We start from the raw sequence: 24,809 nt of genomic DNA, 5'->3' as shown, positions 1-24,809 counted from the left end.
GGTGTGTCATTCTTTAGTGAAGGTCAGTGGTGGAAGTGAAGGTCGAGTGGCTATTCAGACAATTCCCCATAAAAATGTGATGGTATTTATAGGAGAATTTTGAGAAAAATTTTGAGATAAATTAGAACAGGAATAATGTTTGAGGTTTTTTTTGAATTGTATTCCTTTGTGGTATGTTTACTTAGTATTAATATGAATGCAGTTACTTAGATCAATGTTCTGTATTTTCCTTAAGCACAATATCATATATTATAAAATTCATAATTAGTTATAATTCTGTAATTTATAAATTATAATTATAATACTCATTGATGATTAAAGTACAGTTATATAATTTATACTAAGAAGGGCTAGTAAAACTTTGTTTACCCTTCGTGAAAGAAACCTGGCAAATGCACTAAGTTAAATTTAACTTATTTTTATTTCCTTTTAGAATTCCAACAAGTAAACATCACTCCACCCAAATTTATTTTGAAGCCAAGACCAAAACGGAGTACACGACAGGTATGTATTCACAGGTATATGTCATGATGTTTTAAAAACATTTGGCAACTGCCAATCAGTTTAATCTACATGAAGTCTGTGAGAGATAAGAATTAGTTCAGGCATTTGCTATAGTGTGGTAACCAAGAAGGGCTGACACATTCGTAGGAGCAGTGGAGTTGGGGCTATATTATTTCATAGACTCAAAAGCACTCATAGTGGTGATAATATGGTCATTCATCATACAGATGGATTATGAGGCCCCTGCTGTGGCATCTCAGGTTCTTTCTACCATAGGCCTCTTTCCTTGCCTGGGCGTACACCACAACATGGAGTCTACTTGGGTGGTTCATGTCCTTGTATTTATCCCCTTAAAGATACCCCCTTAAGAGTGACTCCGTCAGGTTTGGAAGCCACAAAATGGTATTTTCACACTTGAGCTATCAATACTTTGTGGAGTCTAGAATATAAAATCCGAATGTCTGCTTTATCAGTGTTCAAAGGGTATTGAACTTAATAATAACAACAGTTCATACAGTGCTTTTAACCACATGAAGTAGGTGCTATTATTTCCCTTTCACAGCAAAAAAAAATGATGTCTCTGAAATGTGCAAATGACTTGCCCAGAATCGTAGAGCTGGTAAATAGTTTAGACAAAATAAGAACTCTGGTCATCAGAATTAAGATATTATGACAGTTGTGGTGGTGGTTGGTATGAGTGTGTGTGTATGGCATAAAAATAGGATGAGAGAAATAGATCTCTAATAAGATAAAGCCGTTGAAGGAATGAGGTATCTTCTTTTTAATATGTGTTTAGTAAGTATGAAATAAAATGTGTTTACATACAGATTTCTAATATGAATGATAATTCCTAAATTTTATTGAGTACTCACCATGTTCAATTGTATTAACATACTTAATCCTCATAACAATCTTTTGAGGAGGGAATTATTATTAATATTATCACTGATTTACTGATAAAGACATTGAAGCATAAGAGGCTTAAGAAGCTTGCCCAGGGTTACATTGGGTTACCCAGTGGTGGAGCTGGGATTCTGACCTAGAAGTCTGGTCTCAGAGCAGTGCTTATAACCATGTATGCATTACATACTGCCTCTCAGAAGCTGTTGTGTCCCATGAATTACTACTATGAGCTCTATATGTTTTGTGAATGTACACATATATTGAAGCCCAGTTAAATAGATAAAAGTAATTGCCGTCAGGATTTAATTTGAATCAGTATTTGCTTTCATGACTTAAGAACCAAGAGAATGGGATAATTTTCTTTTGATATGATCCTTGAAGTTCTTCATAAACATCTGCAACATCCAGTCATTTGCTAAGCAGGCAGACCCTTGATTTCTCTTTATGAGAAAGCTGTGGACCCTGGAGGTGAGGTGTTATAAAACCGTGTGGCCAATATGGCAACTCTCTGACACTAAGAAAATACTGGGACTTGTTATAAGTCTACTTGTTAGAAAGGCTCAGGTCTCTACCACAATTAACAAAGCAAATACTATCATCCTAACAACATCCTTTTTTTTTCCTAGAAATGTTTTATTGTTTATACATTTGTGAATTTGATTTCTAATAATTGATATAAATTTTATTTTAGTATTACATCTGTAAAAAATCCATTAAAAAAACTCTTGTCAGTGGATGCAGTTTATGTTATTTTTTGGTTTCCAAAACCAGAATTATAGTCTATTATTTCCTATTAACTTGGTGTTTTAAGGGATTTTGAAAAGTAAAGTTTTTTAGAATTTGGGAATGCATTAGCAATTAAACAAAATCCATGTGGCAGAAATATTTTAGTTTAAATGCAATACTCAAACATTCATGTATTTTTTTAGGTTTGATTGTATATCCTTATGACAAAAATGGCCCTTGGGCAAGTGAACAAGAAGGTTTATTGAAAAAATAAATGTGTGTCAAAGTATGGCACAAAGGAAAAAGTTAATTTTGCAGATCCTGTTAAAGATTGTGCTATAGACTAATTTCAGAGAACCAAAGGATGTGGCTACCTTCGTGGCTCTTGACAGTACCATTCATTGGTCATGATTTTGAAGGTGGAGAAAATTTGTGGTTGAACAGACAGATATAGCTGCACTGGGTAACCAAAGACTGCCTGAGACCTCTCCAAACTATCCTAACAGAGCTCCTATATATCACTAGGGACATCCTCTGAACCCTATCAGCAGAAGGGGCATGTCTCAGAGCCTGATTTGGAGACTATATAGTAAAAGTGTCATTCCACTCCCTACGTAGAACTCTCAGAGATTCTCAGGAGCTTAAACCATTTGTTATAATCTCCAAGATATACTGTTAAATGAAAATAGCCTGATGCAAAAGAGAAGGAGATAAATGGAAGTAGAAAATAAAATATATCTCATATTTGATTTTATATGAATAAATATTTCTGGAAGAAACCAGTAACTGTGCTGTACCCATTGTGGGGGAAGGAGTAACAATTGGTAGATGGGGGACAGAGGTGAGAGGAGAACTTTCATCCTATACCTTTTCATAATTCTTTAATTTTTGAATCATGCAAATTTATTACTCACTCAAAAACTAAGTAAATTGATGAAAATGAAAAAAATACTAAATAAATAAAAGGGGAAATTTTGTTTTGTTTATTTCTCCCATATTTAACATTTTTTTAATTAAAAAAATTATTTCAGCTTATTGAAGTATAATTGACAAATGTAAGATATTTAAAGTATACAGTAGGATGATTTGATATACATTATATTTGTGAAAGGATTCCCCCCATGGATTTAATTAACATATCCATCACCTCATGTATTTTCTTTTTTTTTTTTTTTTTGGTGAGAGCATTGAAATTCTGCTCTATTAGCAAATTTCAATTATACAGTATAGTGTTATCAATGTAAGTGTCCATCAATGGATGAATGGACAAAGAAAATGTATACACACACACACACAGAGTCACACACATACACAATGGAATATTACTCAGCCTTAATAAAGAAGGAAATCCTGTCATTTGCAACAACATGAATGAAACCGGAGGGCATTATGCTAAGTGAAATAAGCCAAACAGAGAAAGACAAATAATGGCATCGCGTCACCTACATGTGGAATCTAAAGAAAAAAACACCTCATAGAGACAGAGTAAAAAAGCGGTTGCCAGGGGCTAGGTAGTGGGGGAAACTAGGTAGGGAGAGGTTGGTAAAAGAGTACAAACTTTCAGCTAAAAGAGGGATAATATCTGAGAATCTAATATGTAACATAAGTTTCCCATAGCCAAGATCGGAGGCTTATTTATGAGCTATTTCCTTTATTATATTGCAGCTTCGTCGATATCCTCGTAACATAGAGGAGGAAACCAAATATATTGAACTGATGATTGTGAATGATCATCTCATGGTAGGATTTGCTGAATTTTGTGTTGTTTGAACTTGCCTGTGCCTAGGGTAAAACTAGTGGGTGCAGGAATATGTTTAGAAGAAAGAAGTCCGTAAAGTTGTAAGTTGGAGAAGGTATATGTATAAAGAAACATCTCTGTTACCCAGCAACAACCTGTAAGTAGGAAACACTCTTAGGTAAAGCAATTAACAGTATTTTGTGAGGTTCCAAAAATATTTCTGTGATTCATAATTTTAACTCTTTGGATTCACTTAGTTAATGTAGGGGCTAATATCTTCTCTTACAAAAATCGCAAGGTTAAAAAAAAAGGGAAACTTCTGTTTTATATTGAAAAAGTGAAGCAGCAATAATGTGATTCTTTAGTTCGCAATGTACAGCTTTATCCTAATAAATGGAAAGCAATTTTTCTATTTCTGTCTTGCTATGTAGTAAACCATTTGGAAAGGCTTATAAACTTATTTACAAAACAGAAACAGACTCAGACTTAGAGATTGAACTTATGGTTACCAGGGGAAAAGGGTGGAGGGGAGGGATAGATTGGGAGTTTGGGATTGACATGTACACACTACTATACTTAAAATAGATAACCAACAAGGATCTACTGTATAGCACAGGGAACTCTGCTCAATATTCTGTAATAATCTAAATGGGAAAAGAATTTAAAAAAGGGTAGATACATGTATAGTATAACTGAATCACTTTACTGTACACCCAAAACTAACACAACATTGTTAATCAATATATGCTGCAATATAGAATAACACTTAAAAAAAAAACAACCTTATATAGCCAAGCAGTGAAGATTTTTAGGATAAAAACCTAGCCAAACATCCTTTTTTGTTGAGTCAGGTTTTTTTTAATACTCAATTCATGGGCATGTTGTATATTCAGTTCATGAGCATGTTGTATACTCAATTCATGGGCAGAGTTTTAAACTAAAAATATTCAGTGATGCATGTTGCTGAATTTTACTTAATTTCAGGTACACATACATTTTAATTTACTTTGAATTATTTATTTGGGGGAAAATGTGTCATTTATTTAAATATGATTAAACTAATAACACTGATTATTAATTAATAATAATTATTATTATTGAGTGCTTCTTCCTTGTTCAGGGTAGGACTAAGTTCTATCTTCCTGCCGATTTGATTTCGTGAATGTTACTTTTTCCTGAGATTTTTACAGAATAAAAATAAGTTGCAAGAACACATATTTTAGACATTTTAGGATATCATAAATTCAGATGTCTGTAAACATCTGTAGCAGATAATTCAAATAAAGTGAGCCAGGTATAAAACAATAGGGAGGGGTGAGGCCTGTGGCAAAAGAGAAGTCACATGGTCTGCCCAACAGGAGAGTCTGCTTCTCAGCCCTTGCCAGTTATTACCATTTGGGGATACTAATTTTGAGTGAAGCCAGAAATCATGATATTTCCTGATTTTTAAAACAGCACTGAGGCCAAACCAAAGATAAATGTCATTCACATCAAGCCTATAAGCCACCTCCTCGTGACCATTAGGGCTTTCTTCTCTTTACTGAGTAAGTCTTGTGGAACTTTTTATACTTTTAGCATTATTCACATTCAGTTTTTCTGGCTTTCACCCTACCTTTATTTGTATGTCTTGCCATTTATCAACAACTTTCATATGTTTTATCATTTTGAATAACAATCTTGTGATAAAAAACAAACTTTTGAAATGGATGGAATGGGTGTTTTCTACTTTACCTCAAAGTGAGTTAAGGCCTCAAACTTTTAGGAGGCCTCAAACTTTTAGGAGCGTTGCCTCAGGCTACGCAGCATCTAAAGAACTAGGTGTCAACTTGCAGTTTTTACAGAAAGCTTTAGAGGCCTTTCAATTACACCATATTTCCTCTGCTGAAATGAGTATTTGCTGATGACCTTGAAGCCCTTCACTTGTTTTCTTTTGCTTTCAGTTTAAAAAACATCGGCTTTCAGTGGTACTTACTAATACCTATGCGAAATCTGTGGTGAACATGGCGGATTTAGTAAGTATGAACCCGATTCAGTATTGCCACAGAGGAAGTTTATCTCCTGATTGCTAATAAATCGGATAATGTTCTTATATTTTCACTGCCCTAAATTGCACTTTAGCCAAGGTGTCCTGTTAAGTCCCTGGTAACTTTGCCATGAACTTTATTGACTTTGATCTCTGGCTGGGAAAATGATAAAAGGAAGTGGTCAGAGTTACAGCTTTATGCCTGAAGTTTTTTATGCCTATATTTTTATGCCTGTATTTTTCACACTGGAAAAGAAAAGGTTGAGTTGTAGCCCCTAACAAGATATTCACAGTGTAGTTCTAGCAATGGAGAAACAGTTGTGCCTTTTCAAAAGAGTGCCTGGTGCCGTGGGAAAGATGCAACTAAATAATTCTACTAAAACTACTTTCCAAATCTTCCCGACAAGGCAGTGCCAGTACCTTCTCCATGAGTTTAATTAGGGCCAACTAGGGTATACAGAAATTATCTCCTTCATGAGTGTTCCAGTTTTTGCTAGTGTGAATCTTATAGGGTGCCAGAAAATGGACTCTGGGGGAACAACTTTGAGTAAGGGTGCAAAGATTTGTCAAAAAGCAATATTTTGTTTCTACTAGTACTCTATTCTTTGGTTATGACTTGGTAAACAATTGGAATCTCTATCACTCAAGGGAAATGCATGTAAGTTAGAAAAACAATTATCTCCCCTAAAAACAGTGGAATTTATCACATTTAGCTAAAACTCGAGGAGTTTCCATAAAAGGAGCTTTGTAGTCCTGTTCATAAATCAGTTGATTTTTACCACATGTATAGCTGGTGTGTTCATTTTGTTAATATACTAGATATATAAAGACCAACTTAAGACAAGGATAGTATTGGTTGCCATGGAAACCTGGGCGGCTGACAACAAGTTTGCCATATCTGAAAATCCATTGATCACCCTACGTGAATTTATGAAATACAGGAGGGATTTTATCAAAGAGAAAAGTGATGCAGTTCACCTTTTTTCGTACGTAACTTTTGTAATGATTTATTACTTTTTTTATTCCATGTTGAATACTCTTATTACTTGTAGATGAGATGTATTCTTTCTACTGCATAATGCAATTAGGATTTGATGTGGCAGACGTATTTGAAAGAAGTTTTAGAGTACAGATTGTTTGAAACTGTCACGAATATTCAATAGATTTAATTTTGAGTTATTTTATTATTGCATGTACATTTCATATAATTTTTTTCAAGAGATTTAATCAGAGCATTTACTGAATGAAAGTACTATTAATTCTCATAAGGAGTATTCTTAACAACAGATTATTATATATTCTTTAAAGTTGCTGCCTTTTAAATGTTAATGTTATCTTTGTTTTTGGTCTAAGGGGAGAGCTTAGTATACCTAGGGTACATTTTATTTTTTCTTTTTTCTTACTCTTATGGTTTTTCTGGGGGGTAACCTGCATATTTGATGTAAGAGCAAATCATAAATTGCAGCAATTTAAAAACCTACCATCTAAAGCCAGAGCTGTTGAAGAAAGTTACAAATGGAAGTAAAAGAGTATTTTTGAGGTAACTTTTTATTTTACACAATTCCAAATTTACAGAAAAGTTTCAAGAATAATACAAGGAAATACCATATGCCCTTTACCCAGATTCATCAATTGTTAACATTTTATCCCATTTGTTTTATGATTTTCTTCTTTCTAGCCTTCTCCCTTCCTTGCATCTATATCTATCTATCAGTGTCTTTTTTTTGTTTTTTTCCCTGAACTATTTGAGAGTAAGTTGGAGACATTTACTTACTGGGCCTTTACTACTAAATACTTATATATATTTCCTAAGAATAAAGACATTCTCTTATATAACCACAGTAAACTGTCAAAACCAAAAATTTTAACATTGTTACAATGTTTTTATCTAACCCACTGTCTATATTCAGAGTTCACCAATTGTTTCAATAATGTTTTATAACTACCCCCCAATCCTTGCCCAAATCCAGGATCCAGTCCAGGATCACATATCACATTTAATCGTCACATCTCTTTACTTTCCTTTAATCTGAAATATTTCCTCAGCCTTTCTTTGTCTCTTTTGAGGTTAACATTTTTGAAGAGTATAGGCCAGTTATTTTATATCATGTTCCTCATTGTGAGAGTGTCTGATGTTTTCTCACTATGAGATTCAAGTTATATGCATTTTTGATGGAAATACCACATAAATGTACCTCATGTTAGAGATCCTTTTTTCATAGGTATAGTTCTATTTAAGATATTTATTGATCATGTGGGGAAACATTCCTCAGAAACCTTTTCCTTTGGTTATGCGTGCAAACAATTTTCATATTCCTCCCTTACCTCAGGAGTATATAGTAGAGAAATGTATGTGCATTGAGAAAATAAGTGTGGTAACTTAATAATGAGAGGTGCTATGATATGTGGACTGTCAGCAGTAAGCCTTTTTCATTTCCTTTTCTGAAAGGGGAAGTCAATTTGAGAGTAGCCGGAGCGGGGCAGCTTATATTGGTGGGATTTGCTCGTTGCTGAAAGGAGGAGGCGTGAATGAAGTAGGTGTGAACATCTGTAAGATACAAAGTGATATGATGGCTGATGATGTTTTCCTAATATTTAAGGGACAGTTTCTCAGTATTCCACATACTCCAGATATTGTTATTTTATTAACAACCAACATGGTTAGTGCCAGAGGCCAGAATAGGGAAATAAGGAAAGATAATATCGGATAATTCTGTTCATGTTCTACTTAGAATAATTTCCAGGTTTAGCTATATACAGATTAGATAGAGAAAATCTTTACCTTTACCTTTATTGAAAATAAGGCCCTGTTTATCACATTGACTGTTTTTCCAGAGAATTGAGTAATTCCCTGAAGCACTGGGTTACTACTTAAGAACTCAATTGAAAATTGTCTTCCTCAATATTTGGCAAATTTTTGGAGGAAAAAATAGACTAGGTTTTCCAAAGGGTTAACTTCTACCCCTAGGGCACTAAACCTGATGGAAGTGATCTAAAAGAAAAATACCTGAATCTTTGGGAGGCTGCATATCGAAAAAAATATCCCTAGGTCTTTTCACGTTTCTTGTGGCCAAAGATCGTCACCGTTTCCTATGACTCATAACGTTGGTTTTCTGAAGCCAAGTTCTATTCAGTTTGGGGATTTTAGGAGTGCTAGTGGACACACAAGGATGAACAAGTTCCAGATAAATTATACATTTATTTTATTTTCTCTTATCTGAAAGACTGGCTTAACTGTGGTACAAGTATTCAGTTTTTCAGGAATGTCACCGGTGAAATTTGGGCTCAAAATTAGATGTAAGTTTCCAAATCCGAAAGTCGATGATTGCCTGGCTTCTAGTCTTCTCTGTAAGACTTAGTCAAACATGGATTTATTTCTTACTGCTTCTTCCCAAATGCTTAGTAGTTCAGCACTAGCTATTATGTGTTTAACCTCTGCTAAATAAAATGCTTAGAAATTACTTATTTTCAATTATATTGTGACATTTTCTCTGGCCCATGTTAAATAAAAAATAATTTGCCTTTACAAGTATTTTATTTTTGTCTTTCAGTTTGGGAAAACGGATTTAATGGCAGTTACGCTTGCCCAGTCGTTAGCCCATAATATTGGTATTATCTCAGACAAAAGAAAGTTAGCAAGTGGTAAGTTTAAGTACATGTGTGGTTTAGTTGTATTTAAAGTAGACTATCTGAAAAATATTTAAGAGAATGAAATTCTTTAATTCAGTTGATAGATCAAAAGAGTTTAAGTGATAATATAAAGATATCCAGGACACAAAAATTATTTTTTCCAAAAGTAATACAAATGTTAATATTTACATTACAGATGAATTTCCTCCATGTATCATAAACATTTAAAGCCAGGTGATGTTAAATTCACAGTTGAATTTAATCTAAAAAAGGACATAAATTCAGTTTGGTAATTTTAAATGGTCTGGGTATATAGGTTTAAGGCATACTGTTTTTTTTTTTTTTTTCTGTATTTTTGTACCATATAAGTCATTTGCTTTTCAGGTTTATTATTTATTGACTATCTCCTGTGCTAGAATGTGAGCTTCCTGAAGAAAGGGCCCTTTATTTTGATTAGTTATGTATCCCAGTGCTAAGAACAGAGCCTGACACGTAGGAGGTGTTCAAACCAGTGTTGTTGAATGAATAAACTTAGAAGTAAATTGCGTTAAGTTCACAAGGTGGATTATAGAGGTGGGTCTGTGTGACTCCAAAACCCAAGCATTTCCACTAAGCCTATGCTAATATAAGTTATTCATAAGGCATACTACTTTATTACAGTTTATTTAAAACATCTTTTAGTATTGCCACAGAGGTAGAATTTGCCTGCCAGGATCAGACCTGATAAAGGGCTTAATACAATATGGGCCTAGTAAAATATGCTAGGTTTAGCATCTATGATGAATATATTTTCCCAAGTAGGTAAAGTTACTTTACCAGGAATGGATAAACACTATATATTTGGAGTAAGTTGATTATAATCATATTTATTGTATTATTTTAGTAACAAATATTATAAATATGATCGTTTATATTAACTACATCTATCACCATTTATGACGTACCCATTATATAACAGATAATTGAATGCCAGAATTATATACATCTAGATGCTCATTTAATCCTCAAGATAATCCTGCAAGATATTCATTATCAGCTCCCATTTTACAGATAAAGTGACTAGATCTTAAAAGTGTAATGTCTCCAAGATTACACATATATTAAGTGGCATACCCAGATTTTGAACCTAGGTATTTCTGATCCTGAGGCCCTTTTGCTTAACCAATATACTATACTGCCTTCTACCAGAAGCCTTGGGTGCAGAGGTTTTAAAAATGGATGAGAAATTGTTAGAATTCCCATAAAGGCTTATGAAACCAGAATCCTGTAGTGGTACATCACTATTTCATTGGTATTTGATTGTTAAGCCATTTTAAGTGAGTGCTTTACAAATATGGCCACTTGTTAAAATATGAAAATATTTTATTTTATTTATTTATTTTTTTTGCTGTGCGCGGGCCTCTCACTGTTGTGGCCTCTCCCACTGCGGAGCCCCGGACGCGCAGGCCCAGCGGCCATGGCCCACGGGCCCAGCTGCTCCGCGGCATGTGGGATCTTCCCAGACCGGGGCGCGAACCCGTGTCCCCTGCATCGGCAGGCGGACTCTCAACCACTGCGCCACCAGGGAAGCCCGAAAATATTTTATTTTAATAAAAATTATATAAGCTCGATAGGGTCAAAGTACAATAGATTTTTGTTGTTACGCATTACATAAAACAGAACATATATTTTTTAAAATAGTAACTACTCTAATGCACCTGTTTTCACTTTGTAACAAGGCACGTGTATTCATTTTCTCTTAGGTGAGTGTAAATGTGAGGACACGTGGTCTGGATGCATAATGGGAGACACTGGGTGAGCCACTTCTATTTAAAAATAACTCACTGTTCCTTTTTCTGCTGTGTTGTTGTCTTCTTAGGAGGATGACAGTCAATAACTTATGTGGAACCTTAAGTGCCTGGAACCTTACCACAGGCATTTAAAATTGGAAGTAGATATTCTCAATGGCTCTGTAGGGAATATATTTTCACAAAATAGTCTCTTATTTATGAAAACAATTGCTGTCCTTTAAGCTAGTAGGTCGGAGTTTTTTTTTTTTGGCTGGGGGAATTTGAAACGTGAGTCAGCGGCATGCAGGATATATGATTCCACCAACTTCAGGTAAATATAATAATTTTTTTAAAGCATTTCTTTTTAAAAAAATTTATTGAAGTATAGTTGATTTACAGTGTTGCATTAAGTTCTGCTGTACAGCAAAGTGATTCCGGTATACATACATATATACATTCTTTTTCATATTTTTTCCATTGTGGTTTATTACAGGATATTGAATACAGTTCTCTTTGCTATACAGTAGGACCTTGTTCTTTATCCATTCTATATATAATAGTTTGCATATGCTAATCCCAAACTCCCAATCAATCCCTCCTCCATCCCCCTCCCCCCGGCAACCCCAAGTCTGTTCTCTATGTCTGTGAGTCTGTTTCTGTTTTGTAGATAAGTTCATTTGTGTCATATTTTAGAATCCACATATAAGTGGTATTATATGGTATTTGTCTGTATCTTTCTGACTTACTTCACTCAGAATGATAATCTCTAGTTGCATCCATGTTGCGGCAAATGGCATTATTTCGTTCTTTTTAATGGCTGAGTAGTATTCCATTGTATATATTACCACATCTTCTTTATCTGTTCATCTGTTGATGGACATTTAGGTTGTTTCCATGTCTTGGCTATTGTAAATAGTGCTGCTCTGAACATTGGGGTGCATGTATCTTTTTGAATTATAGTTTTGTCTGGATATATGCCTAGGAGTGGAATTGCTGGATCATATGGTAATTCTATTTTTAGTTTATTAAGGAACCTCCATAATGTTTTCCAGAGTGACTGCACCCATCAACAGTGTAGGAGGCTTCCCTTTTCTCCACACCCTCTCCAACATTTGTTATTCGTAAATTTTTTAAAGATGGCCATTTTGACCAGTGTGAGGTGGTACCTTGTTGTAGTTTGATCAAAGACTTTTTAGCCTTGAATTTAGTCTGGAAATGTAAGAAATGAGCAACAACTTTGTCCTTGAAGGCTTACTTTCTAATTCCCTTTCCTTTTATCTTCCTGTATTCTAATTAAACGATTTATAAATAGAAGTGTGTCTCAAAAACAAAAACAAGAAGAGAGCCCTGATGAGTAGTTTTCTCAGATTTCCAGCAGCCTTCTACCTTATGTAGAAGCCTATGGTGTAAATGCTCCCACAGTGGCTGATTTCAAGCTACCTGTGTGAATTAAGAGTGGGAAGTGGTGTGCTCAGTCCATTTCCTAAGAAAAGTTTTCATTTTTATACTGTCATACCCTTGACACACTATCAGGCATCAATCTTTTATTCTTTCTAAATAAATTTTACAGCCATCCCTTTCATGCCAAGCTTATCATTACCACCTTACTTTAAACTTTTATTGTCTTGTGCTCTTATTATTTTGATAACATTCCAGCTACTCACACAGCTTTCAGGCTCCCTCTCTCCCCTCCTGAACTCCACTTCCATCATAATTGAAAGGTATAAAGAATAAAAGAGTATACACTTGTATACGATCACCTAGATAAAAACAAAACAAGACACTGCATAGTTAAATCCCCCTGTGTTCTCTCTTATCAGTTCCCAACCCCGGCTAAGGTAACCACCATCTTGAATTTGGTTTATATCATTCACAGGTCAAATTTGGTTTATATCATTCACAGGTCCTTTTTTATACTTTTACTGTATATGTGTGTGTGTGTTGGAGTAATACATAGCATGGCTTTGCATGTTTTCAGTTTATATGAAAGGCGTCATACTATATGTAGTTTTCTGTGACTTACTTTCTTGATCAGATTTATGTTTGTGGGGTTCATCCATGCTGATGTACATATATATATATACAGCTCTAGTTCATTGAATGTGTACAGCACAATTTCTCCATTCTTCTTTTAATGCACATGAATTTTTATGTCAAACGCATGAATCATGTCATTTTTCTGCTCAGAACTTTTGTGTCTCCATTGTGTAAAGAATAAGGTTCACATTCCTTCCTTCAGTATTTAGAGGTCCATAATCTTTCTTCATACTCATTTGCAATCTCATTTTCTACTACTATTTATGCAGTTTGTTTACCATAATTGTATATGGGTTTCCACCTTTTCTGATTTGTTAACTGTAATCCTACATGGATGTTCAGCCTCTGAAAAATATGCTCATCATAATTGTACATGAATTTCCAGCCTCTTTTGATTTCTTTAATATATTCTCTTCATCTGGAATTCTCAGTTTTTTTTCTATCTAACCACATTTCTAACCACTTGAGATTTATTATAAATTTTAACTCCTGCATTATAATTTGATTCTGTATGTCTTTGTTTCCTCTCACCAATTAAAATTTGTAAATTTTTTAGGATTATATATTGCACTAATTTTTATTTTTGTCAGACCTCACGCCATACTCTCTTGTACAGACTTGTTTTTCAATAAATATGTATTGATTGTATTTGAAATGTGAACTCCCAGCATATGCATGACAAGAAGAATAGATGATGGAGGGAATGTACATGCAAATATTTTTCAAAACATCTTTGGACTTTTTGTGTTTAAAATATTTTTCAAAATATCTTTGGACTTTTTGTTTAGTATTAAGAAAAATGATAAAAGTCTTTGTAGTTGTAATTTTCTAACAATTACTAAATTCCATGCTAGAGGTTCTTGTTTTTTAATCTTGTCTGATTATTCTGATTAACTAAAAAAATTATATAGACAATCTGCTTAGCACTAAGCATAATATGCAGCAAAATCAATGGCTACACTCGAATATGCATAGCTCTTTGCATTGGAGCTCCTTACCTTACATCAAATAGTTGCATACAAGAGAAAAGCTCTTTACATAAAACATTGTCTGGTACGATGCCAGATATCATTTGATCTGTGCCAAACATCACCTATCAGCACTAATTATGGACATATATTTCCCATGGGTACATTCCCTCCCATTTCTACTTTCTGAAGTTCCTCTGTATTGTTAAATGTTGGAAAGCATTGTTGAAATGAAGACTGTCGGTCCTATTTAAAGGTATAAGAATTAAAAATGTAAGAATGCGTTAAATAGATTTGTTACCCTGCAAAAAAGAAGCTTTGGGGCCAAGCTTAGGGAGAGAAATGGTATCTGCTTTCAGGTATTGGAAGGGCCATGGTATGGTAAAGAATTAGTCTCATTGATATACTTAACAATACAGGACTGTGTGCAGCAGTGATAGGAAGTCAGATGTGGCATAGGGAAGGTAAGTGCAATGTACAGATTGCAACTCTTCATGTGTAAAAACAGCTTCCCTATCTGGGAAGAGTTTCTTGTCACTACTGGAGAGCAGACTGAGCTCCCAGCTGTGTAGTGGGCAGGAGGCTGGGCTAACGTGAACCCCCTGATGGTGCCTTTGCAGGGCAGGGGCTGAACTAGACTTTGACCTCTAAGGGTCCAACACTGAAAATCAGTGACTTTCTTCTATAGCAGTAGAGAACCACCTCCGATTTTGACCAGTAGAATAAAGAGGGAACTTGAAGAAATTCCTGTTTAAATTCCATAATCCTGACAGGGATATATACAATGGATTATAGATAAGGCAATAAAAACATTGGCTGAAGTGTAGGCACTGAAAAGCAAGAAGGAAGTAATATATGTAAGAAAATTTTAAAATAATAAAGTTTATGACTTATTAGGAAAATGAAGCAAAGGAAGTAAAGTAGTTCAGACAGTTTAAACCCAAGACAACTTTATTTGGAGAGTTTGGCATGAAATACTTGGTAAATGAGTTTAGGGTAAATAATCGTAAATTCCATTAGTCAGTTCACTTAAGCATTAATCGTTATGCTAGGAAGAAGTAGGCATATAAATGGACAGGCTAGAGGGAGAGACTTTCATAAAAACTATCCATTCTTATCTTAATTGTGTTTTCACTTTTATACAAAGCTCAATGTAAAATAATTTTTGAAAAATATAGAAAATAAAATTTGTATCACCTCTTTTCTCACCATTGGGTGATAACTGTGGTTAATGTTAAAATGCTGCTGCTTAAATCTAGCAGTTTTGGGACTTCGCTATCGGTCCAGTGGTTAGGACTCTGCGCTTCCATTGTACAGGGCATGGGTTCGATCCCTGGTCAGGAACTAAGATCCTGCATGCCGCGTGGCATGGCTAAAAAATAAAATAAAATAAATCCAGTAGCTTTTTCTCTTTACATGTTTACTGTTTTATAAAATTTGGATCTTGTTGGATATAACTGTTTATTCATTTTTTACTTAACATTATATATAGTCAGCATTTTTCTGAGCCTTCATTCTTTAACACTACCATGATTATTAATAAGTACATGGTATTCTATTTTATTAATATATCACAGTTTAGTTAACAGTTTTCTACTGTTGAACATTTAGATTATTTTCATGTTATTTGCTACTATAAATTGTGCCACCATAAATATCTTTATTCAGACATCTCTGCACACATAGCAAATCAACTCCTCAAGAAAAATTTCTGAAAGTAAAATTACTAGATTTAAGGATATTTCGCATTCTGAAGATTCTTAATGCATAGTTCCAAATTGCTCCATCGTGAGGTTTCTTTTTTCTATTGACCCTTGATTATTTTGGGGGGGGGTATAATTTTTTTTTTTTTTGTATTTTGAAGCAGTCTGAAACTTTCAGAGTTAGAAGAATAGTTACAAAGAACCTTTTTGTCTCTGAATTGCAAGTTTTTAAATGGTGCCTATCACCTCCAAATACCTAACTTTATGTGCCTTTCTGCAAACAAAGGTATCTTCCTATAGGACCAAAATACAACCAAGAAAATCATCTAATTCTTATCCCTCATTCAAGATCAGCCCTGTGTTTCTTCCATGTCATTTTAGCAAACGCTTCAGAATCAGGCATCACAGTCAGTTTTTGTTCTCTTCAATCTGGAACAGTTCCTCAGTCCTTCTTTGATTGTCATGGCTTTGACACGTTCGGAGATTATAGGTCAGTTATTTTGCAGAATGCCCTGCAGTTTGGGTTCCAGCCCAGGTTTAATATTCAGGAACGACTCATTGTGAAATAAATTATTTCTAACTCTCTTTGATGGAAATTACAGGTACTATAGGTGTGTTTCCTTTGAATGGATATGCAGATAATGAGCAAAGCGTAGTTACTATTAGCCACCTAATGAAGAATTTAGAAATGTGCTTATTGAATAAACTCTTACGGATTGAATGCAAATGTTATACATAAGTGGAATTTATTATTTATTTATTCTTTTATTTTTTACGAATAATGTACAATGTTAACAACGTTCAGTTTTAAGACTAATCTACAAGCAAGGGAGACTAAAATTGTACCCAGCTATTGCTTTTCTTCTCTTTTATAGCTATTATCTTCCTAAAAAGTTCACCCAATGTAATATTGAAGAGTATCATGACTTCCTGAATAGTGGAGGTGGTGCCTGCCTTTTCAACAAACCTTCTAAGGTAATAAGTGTGATCAGAGTTATTAGTTATTAATCTTTCTAAAGTATTGTAAACACAATTTTTCATTCATTGTGTCTTATAAAAGAAAGCTTTTCAACTAGCTTATATATACACATTCTAGATACACTAAATATCTACATTTCTAAGTTGAATTAATCTTGGGCATTTGGGGTTATTCTGATGGGAATAAAAAGCAGGTAGAAATTAGTTTTGCTTTCTGAAAAATGTCCATTTTCTTTTTATATGGCCAAATGAGGATTCAGGGTTAGCTTACAAAAATGGTTTCACTTTGCCTTTCTTTTTCATGTTCTTGATACATTCCCCCTCCCCTGACTTTGGATACTGAATCACAATTCATACTGGTAGAAAAGGAGGCCTGTCTCCCCTCTTTACTCCCCACCACTGCCTTTCAGAATGAGCAGTACGATCAAAATGACAATACTTCTCAATATAAAAACTAAGTCTGCTAAAAAGGAGGTCTGTACTGAGACTGTCAGAGGATTTCATAGCTTGCAGAGCATCCTCTGGTTACTGACTAGAAAACAGGTCTTCATCATACATTTGGAAGACTTCCCATGTTAAAGAAGAGTGTCTTGTCCTCGGTAATTATGTGAACTATGAAGTGCTTCCCTACATCACAGTGATACGTGGCATTGCCTTTGTAATCATTTACCTGGTTTCATTCTCTGTTCACTCCAGTGAAATGTAGGAAATTTCATACTGCACTGAAAAGCAAATTGACAATTTTAAGACCCTTTCCAAAAGCTTCAGAAGGGATATTGGAACTAAATTCCTGCTTCTGTAAATGAAAAACAATTCAAGTCTTTTAACCAAACTAATTGATTATTCTGAGCCCAGAGTAAGAGAATAACTGTGTTTTTTCATCTGGAGAGTTTTAGTTTTGGCTTTCAAAGCTGCCTCATGCATTATGATCCTTTCAACTAAAAATGAAATCTAGAGATGAGTTGATTCTTTTGTAGGAGAGGAGAGAGTATTTGAAATTAGATGGGGACTTTTGTTGTTGTTGTTGCTTTCTCGATTTTTTTGTTTGTTTGTTTGCTTGTTTTTTCCTTCTGGTTGGTTAAGAAAGTGTGTGTGTGTGCGTGCATGCATGTGGGTGTGTACTCATTTCCATTCTATAATATGTAAACTTGTATTAACTTTTGAATGAATATTATATATCTGGAACATAGCAGCTATTTACTATTTATTAGTTTTACCTATCACCATAAGATAAATTATAATCAAAAGATAATAAAATCAGCAGAAAGTTAAAAAATATAAAAGTCTCAAAATATACTCTTGTACAGGCCAAAAACTGCTTCCATCTCTGGGGCAAATTATTATTGCTGTTCTCTGCAGAGCTATCTTAATAGGAAGAGTTGTATTTTATATTAAATAAATCAGTGGATTTATTAATTTTTGTGATGTTTTCCCTATTGTCCATGAAAAAACTTTGTTTCACAAGGAAATAACAGTTAATAAAGGGCTTTTCGCAGGTAATTGAACTTGATCCTCATAACAATTCATTAAGTAGATGGGAAGCTAATATTATTATTATTCCTGTCTTAAATACGAAAACACTTGGGCTCTGAGATGGCAAGCCATTTGCGCAAGATAAGTAGCTGAGCCACAATTTGAATCCAGATGTCTGACTCCAAATCCTTTGCGTCCTGTTTGAAATGAAATTTCAGGAGTCCATCTGGCTTGGTTTTAGTCAATGCCAAGATCATCTTTTATTTTGATGACACTTATCAGACCCTGCTTGATAGGTATATTATATATGAAAATATGATTAAGTATGAAATGGAAACAATATTAGATACTATGTTCTAAAGTTTCCAGTTCTAAAATTCTGAAGTCATACTTTGCAGTTTAGGAAAATAAAAATATATTTTGGAATGACTGTCAGGCCAGAAGTGTAGGTGTGGCACTCGTGGTCTCTCGTAAGGTCTTTGATATTGATTTTTCTGCATTTTAGTGCCCTTTTTGGTTTTCATTCCACAGCTTCTTGATCCTCCTGAGTGTGGCAATGGCTTCATTGAAACTGGAGAGGAGTGTGACTGTGGGACCCCGGCAGTAAGTCTCTGGGTGTTGGGATGATTTCTTTAGGCTGTTCGGGGTTATTCCAGGTTCACACACTGAAACAGTTGCAAGAGCAAGTGTTATGCCTAGAAATTTCATAAGATTTGTGGAAGAAAGATGCTTACTTTGAGGCTGTACATTGGTTTTAGAAAATATCCTGGTACTTTCAGGAAAATGACACCATTCTCTGACGTTTTGCCCATGTTTATATTCCTTAGGAATGTGTCCTTGAAGGAGCAGAGTGTTGTAAGAAATGCACCTTGACTCAAGACTCCCAGTGCAGTGATGGTCTTTGTTGTAAAAAGTGCAAGGTAAATAAATGTTGATTAATAACCAGCTGAAAGAAAAGAGGACATCTTTGATTAAATTGTTAAGGCTAGGTAAATATAACCAAATAACAATAGTAAGACCTAACATTTGTTGAGTGACTAAGTGCCAGGTGCTTTACAGGAACCTCACAAACTTTGTCAGGAGTAGTTACTATTTTTATTCCCATCTAACAGATGAGAACACAGAAGCTTGTAGTGATTAAGTAGTTTTCCCTGGGTCTTATACCAAGTCAGGAGCTAGGGCCTGAATGTTTGTAATCCCCAGAGTTTGTCCTCTCTCTACTGCCTCTCTCAGGAGCATGCACATTAAATGAAACCATTTAGGGCTTCCCTGGTGGCGCAGTGCTTGAGAGTCCGCCTGCCGATGCAGGAGACGCGGGTTCGTGCCCCGTTTCGGGAAGATCCCACATGCCGCGGAGCGGCTGGGCCCGTGAGCCATGGCCACTGAGCCTGCGCGTCCGGAGCCTGTGCTCCGCAAATGGGAGAGGCCACAACAGCGAGAGGCCCGCATAACGCAAGAAAAAAATAAACAATAAAAAAAAAAATAAAAAAAAAATAAATAATTTCTCAAAAAAAAAAAAAAAAAAAAAAAAAATGAAACCATTTAATGTGCTATCATATATATGTAATAACAATAATAAAAATAAAATGTAATATAATTTAAATGAAACTACTTTTTGAATGATGTGTTTCCTTTATTGTAAAGCCAAGTGGATATTCAATAGATCCTTCCCTTCTTGGTGCTCAGAGCTTGGTATATCTCTTGCATTAGCTGTTGAGGGAACAAAAGAATAGACATTAAGACACCTTTCATGTGTTGTGCATGAGAGTTTAATGCATCGTTATACACCTTGTCTGTTTTCATCCTCCCAACAGTATCCTATACCTGCCCCCAAATATTTAAGCCTCTACATCAAGACAACAGTTACTTAGGGCTTACCTTGCGCAAAGAAATCTTTTTTCTCTTCTCATATAAAATCTGGTACAATATTCTACATTATTTCTGAGGTTCAATATCTTCCTCTCCCTCAGGTCTGTACATTTTATGGAGGCAGAGCCAGGCACTTACACTGTAATTGGTACAGGTCTTCAGTAAATAATTGTTGAATGAATGAATAAATATGCACAGCACTCTCTTACTGATTATTTGCTGATTGACTAACTTTAATGAGTTAAGAGAGGGTGAAATATGAACCTATCATATTAAATACCCTATTGTGTGCCAGAAACTGTACTAAGCACTTTCAAATTATCTCATCCTATACCCAGGTTTTGTAACCCTGGCACTGTTGACATTTTTGGCCAGATAATTCTTCATTGTGAGGGTGTGTCTTACGTCTTGTAGGATATTTAGCAACATCCCTGACTTCTACCTACTAGTTGCCAGCAGCATCCCTCCAAGTCATGACACCACAATGTCTTCAGACATTGCCAAATGTCCTCTTGTTGAGACTGCTGTCTTAGATAATGCTCATAGCTACACTTTTGGGATGGGCGTTATTATCCAGATTTTTCCAATGAGCAATGCCAGTCTCAAGGAAGTGAAATAACCTGCATAGGCTCACTCAGCTAGTAAGGAATAAATGTGCAGTTACATCCCACATTTGCTGGCAGCAATTTCTGTTGTTTCCACTTTACCACTGTGTCTCTGGCAGCGTTATAAGAGAAGCAAAGCGCAGGCAGAGATCTCTGAAAGCACTCTCTAAAAAAGGAAGATTAAACCAAATGTTAAACAGACATTCTTTTATTTTGGCTACCTCAACTGTTTATTCTCTCAGTTCCTCCAGCTGCTTTCCAGGGATCCCCAATCATTTATTTTAATTCTCAGTGTTTTAAGTCTGCCCATCCATAAAATGCATTTAATTATGCGATTTTTTTCTTGGATTTCTACAGTTAGACTCTCTGTGATATAATCATTGAAAGGAACAAGTACAAAATAATAAAATTAAAATATACAATAAAATGGCAGGGTTAACTATCCCAGAATATGTTACAACTTTACCAGTCAAGTAAGATCTCTTCTGCCACTTTCTCTACCCCACACCCCGACTCTCATCCCTAAAGGAGTCAGGCAGAAGAGTGAACGGAAAGGAGGGAACGGAAGAACAAGATGAGAAATCATATGTATCTCTGTTTTCTTCTGTATGTATTTATAATAATGTATCTGTAAGTCAGAGTTGGCAAACACTTTCTGTAAAGGGCCAGATAGCAAATAGTTTAGGCTTTGTGGGTTATAAGGTCTCTGTTTCAGTTACTCAACTCTTTCTTTGAAAGCAGCCATCGAAAATACAGAAGTAAATGGGTGTGGCAGTGTTCCAATAAAACTTTAGGTATAAAAACAGGTAGCTGGGCTTCCCTGGTGGCGCAGTGGTTAAGAGTCCGCCTGCCAATGCAGGGGACAGGGGTTTGTGCCCCGGTCCGGGAAGATCCCACATGCCGCGGAGCGGCTGGGCTCGTGAGCCATGGCCGCTGAGCCTGCACGTCCGGAGCCTGTGCTCCGCCACGGGAGAGGCCACAACAGTAAGAGGCCCGCGTACCGCAACAAACAAACAAACAAACAAACAAAAAACAAACCAAAAAAAACAGGTAGCCAACCAAAGTTTGTCCTCAAGCCATGATTTGGGGACTCATTGGTTATTTACTTCTTTACTCTTTTTCTCCTTTTATTTGTATGTAAATTCCAAGAGGGGAGGGATTTGGCTTGATTTATTTACTGCTTTATCCCAGCACTTAGAGCAAGTTCTCCTTTACTATGCTTTCTTTCAGAGGTTTCCTGACAGTTCTTGAACATTTACACTCTCACATAAACTCTACCTTAAATCTGCTCGTACTTCTACCTCAGAAGTTCTAGAATTGTAGCTTGCACCAATCCCAAGGAGGAAGAGAACCAGAGTATATGAAATTAACTTCTCTTGCTTATTTCCTTATTTTTATGGCTTATGTACTCCCACTGAAATGTAAGTTCCTTGCCAGCAGGGTTCTTGTGTTTTCTTCTCCACTGAGCCTCCAGTGGCTAGAGAGTCCCTAGCACATTTTAAGTGCCTAGCAAACACTTGGTGAATGAATGAATGAACACAAGTTTTGTTCCGATCTTCTGAAAAATATCTGTTGAACTCCTGATTGCACTTGGCAGTGTGCTGCTCATGTTCTATGGACAGCAGGAAACTCAAATGCCTGGAGGGTCGTGAACAAGGGAGAGAAGATGAAAGTTGTATGTGTGTGTGTATGGATGGGTGGGGAGGGGCCCCAAATACTGTGTATGTTTGTGTGAGCAGAGATAAAAGCATGGAAGGACCCCTCCCCAAATAGTAACATTTTGGAGCAGGAAAGAGAGTGGGATTAAAGAGGGAAGGAGAAAGATGATAATTTTATAGATCTCTTTGTTTTGTTATAATGAATACTCTTGCAATTTATGAATCCAACAAGCATAAAATTTAGTTGTACAACTCCCACACTTACAAAAAATACTTGAGTTGAAAATAGACAAAAAAACTCTCATACACAAATACAAATAATAGAAACATTAAAAAAGGAATAAAAGACCAAGCTATAGATCTGTATAAAAATTAGGCAGGAGAGATGGTAAAGGAAAGCATGGGAGGAAACAGCTTTGCCAGAAAATCTAACTTTTACAATTCAGTCCAAAATGTAACTTCCAAATTCTTGGCTGATGAGGTAAAAAAGAAAAATATGATAAAGGTGCCAGTAAGAATGAAGGGTAAAGTGTAAATCCAAAAGCTATTTGGAAGGAAGAATTACTAGAACTTGGACTGACTGTCCTTCTGGTACAGATGTACCATCAAGCACATCCTATTTTAACAAGATCTTGTAAGGCTTATGTGTGATGACTATGCAAATTACTTTATATGTGAGAAACTCTTTCTGAGAACAATTAAGTTGATATTTCATGCAGTAACTGTGGTTTTCACAGATTTCCATCTTAAACTAGTTTAAGGTATTCCTATCCAAAAAAATATTCATTTCTCTTTTTTTTAAGATGATACTGTGAGAGTGTTTTTCCTTCGACAGCTTTGCACATTGATTTTTGTTCATTTTAGTTTCAGCCTATGGGAACTGTATGCCGTGAAGCAGTAAATGATTGTGATATTCATGAAACATGCTCAGGAAATTCAAGCCAGGTAATTTACGAATAATTTCTCTAAACCCGATGGGGGAAAAGTAGGAGTATGTTTAGTGTGCTGACCCCCAGGTGACATGGAAATGGACAAGATACTCATGTTTCTCTTTCATGTCAACTCTCACTCTCCTTTTATTAATTTTTTGAGAATTGAAGTTTCAGTAATCAAAGCTTGAGCAGATGTTTGGCGTGATTTTGTCTTAATGTTGAACTAATTTAAGACTGTATACATACGTGCCTTAACTATTTTGTTTTTGTTTAAAGTAGAGGGTAAAAGGCATTTGCTTTTTGTCTAGCTAGTGAAGGAGGAATCAAAGAGACTCTCTTCAGCTGGTTGAAACAGGAGTCAGCCAAGGCAGAGAGACCCACGGGGTACTGGGTTCTGAAAAGGGACCTGTCTTGACTCTTGTTTATCTGACACAGCTTGCCACTAATAGCTGCTCTTGAATTTAATATCATTTAGTTGTCAGTAGGGAAGATAGGGAAGTTGATAAACTTTGTCAGGGGTTCACAGATTTCAGTGTACATGTATGTAGGCAGTCCTTACTTTGCATATTAGTGCAGGAACACAGATGACCATGCAAGCTGAAACCACGTAAAGTTATTCTAGTAATCAATGGAAAAAGTTACAGTTGTTCTGCGATCTTTACAAAATGTCAGATGATTAAAAACTCTCTTACTGTTGGTCTTAAACGAATAGGGAAACAAAAAAAATAAACTAACGTTTATTTAGCATATTAAATTAAAACAGAAACACTGAAAATTATAGTACTTTATTTCTTTGTTAAAAAACTTACCAAGAGTAGTTTGAGCTGTGCTTGCCTTCTCCTGGTCAATAAACCTTATGATACTTGGTGAGCATCTTTTCTATGCCTTGTTGAATTGCCACACTCCTTTCTAAGATTGTATCAGCTTTTGACATTTTATCTTTTGTGCTTTCAATGTCCTGAAATATCTCCAAGAGATGTGAAGCTGTGAATGGGAAGTTTTTGCTGAACAGCGGTATCAACGTTCCATTCCCATAGTGATTTTTTTCTATCACACCATTTACATTTGACTTGAATTTCTCTTCCAATGTCATCACTTTTCATTTCTTTGGTGCACTTTCATCTTTGTTGGCCAGTTTCCTCTTTCAATTATTCAATTTTGTAAGATGTCACATGGTATCGCCCAGAGAGAGAGAGGTAACAATCTACATTCTCTGTTGTCCGTGCATGAACTGAATGAACAGATGCTCAGCGACCAATCACCAACAGACTTTGAAAGAAGTGACTACATGGG

At 35.4% G+C, this 24,809-nt stretch overlaps 1 protein-coding gene across 3 annotated transcripts in view; it reads left to right on the top strand.

Moving 5' to 3' along the window:
• The window catches only part of ADAM22 (ADAM metallopeptidase domain 22), a 243,068-nt gene that overhangs the window by 174,207 nt on the left and 44,052 nt on the right, over positions 1-24,809 (top strand). For all 3 annotated transcript variants that reach the window (XM_007446746.1, XM_007446748.1, XM_007446747.1), the window contains exons 8-18: positions 434-504; positions 3,799-3,873; positions 5,812-5,883; positions 6,714-6,880; positions 8,344-8,428; positions 9,446-9,536; positions 11,267-11,318; positions 16,877-16,976; positions 18,984-19,055; positions 19,280-19,372; positions 23,449-23,529. In XM_007446746.1, coding sequence (XP_007446808.1) covers positions 434-504; positions 3,799-3,873; positions 5,812-5,883; positions 6,714-6,880; positions 8,344-8,428; positions 9,446-9,536; positions 11,267-11,318; positions 16,877-16,976; positions 18,984-19,055; positions 19,280-19,372; positions 23,449-23,529 — 959 coding nt within the window. The remainder of the gene's footprint in view (positions 1-433; positions 505-3,798; positions 3,874-5,811; positions 5,884-6,713; positions 6,881-8,343; positions 8,429-9,445; positions 9,537-11,266; positions 11,319-16,876; positions 16,977-18,983; positions 19,056-19,279; positions 19,373-23,448; positions 23,530-24,809) is intronic.

Source organism: Lipotes vexillifer, unplaced genomic scaffold, assembly GCF_000442215.2.
Source record: "Lipotes vexillifer unplaced genomic scaffold, Lipotes_vexillifer_v1.1 scaffold617, whole genome shotgun sequence".
In the NCBI taxonomy this organism is placed as follows: domain Eukaryota; kingdom Metazoa; phylum Chordata; class Mammalia; order Artiodactyla; family Lipotidae; genus Lipotes; species Lipotes vexillifer.
This window is presented reverse-complemented; position numbering and strand designations above follow the sequence as displayed.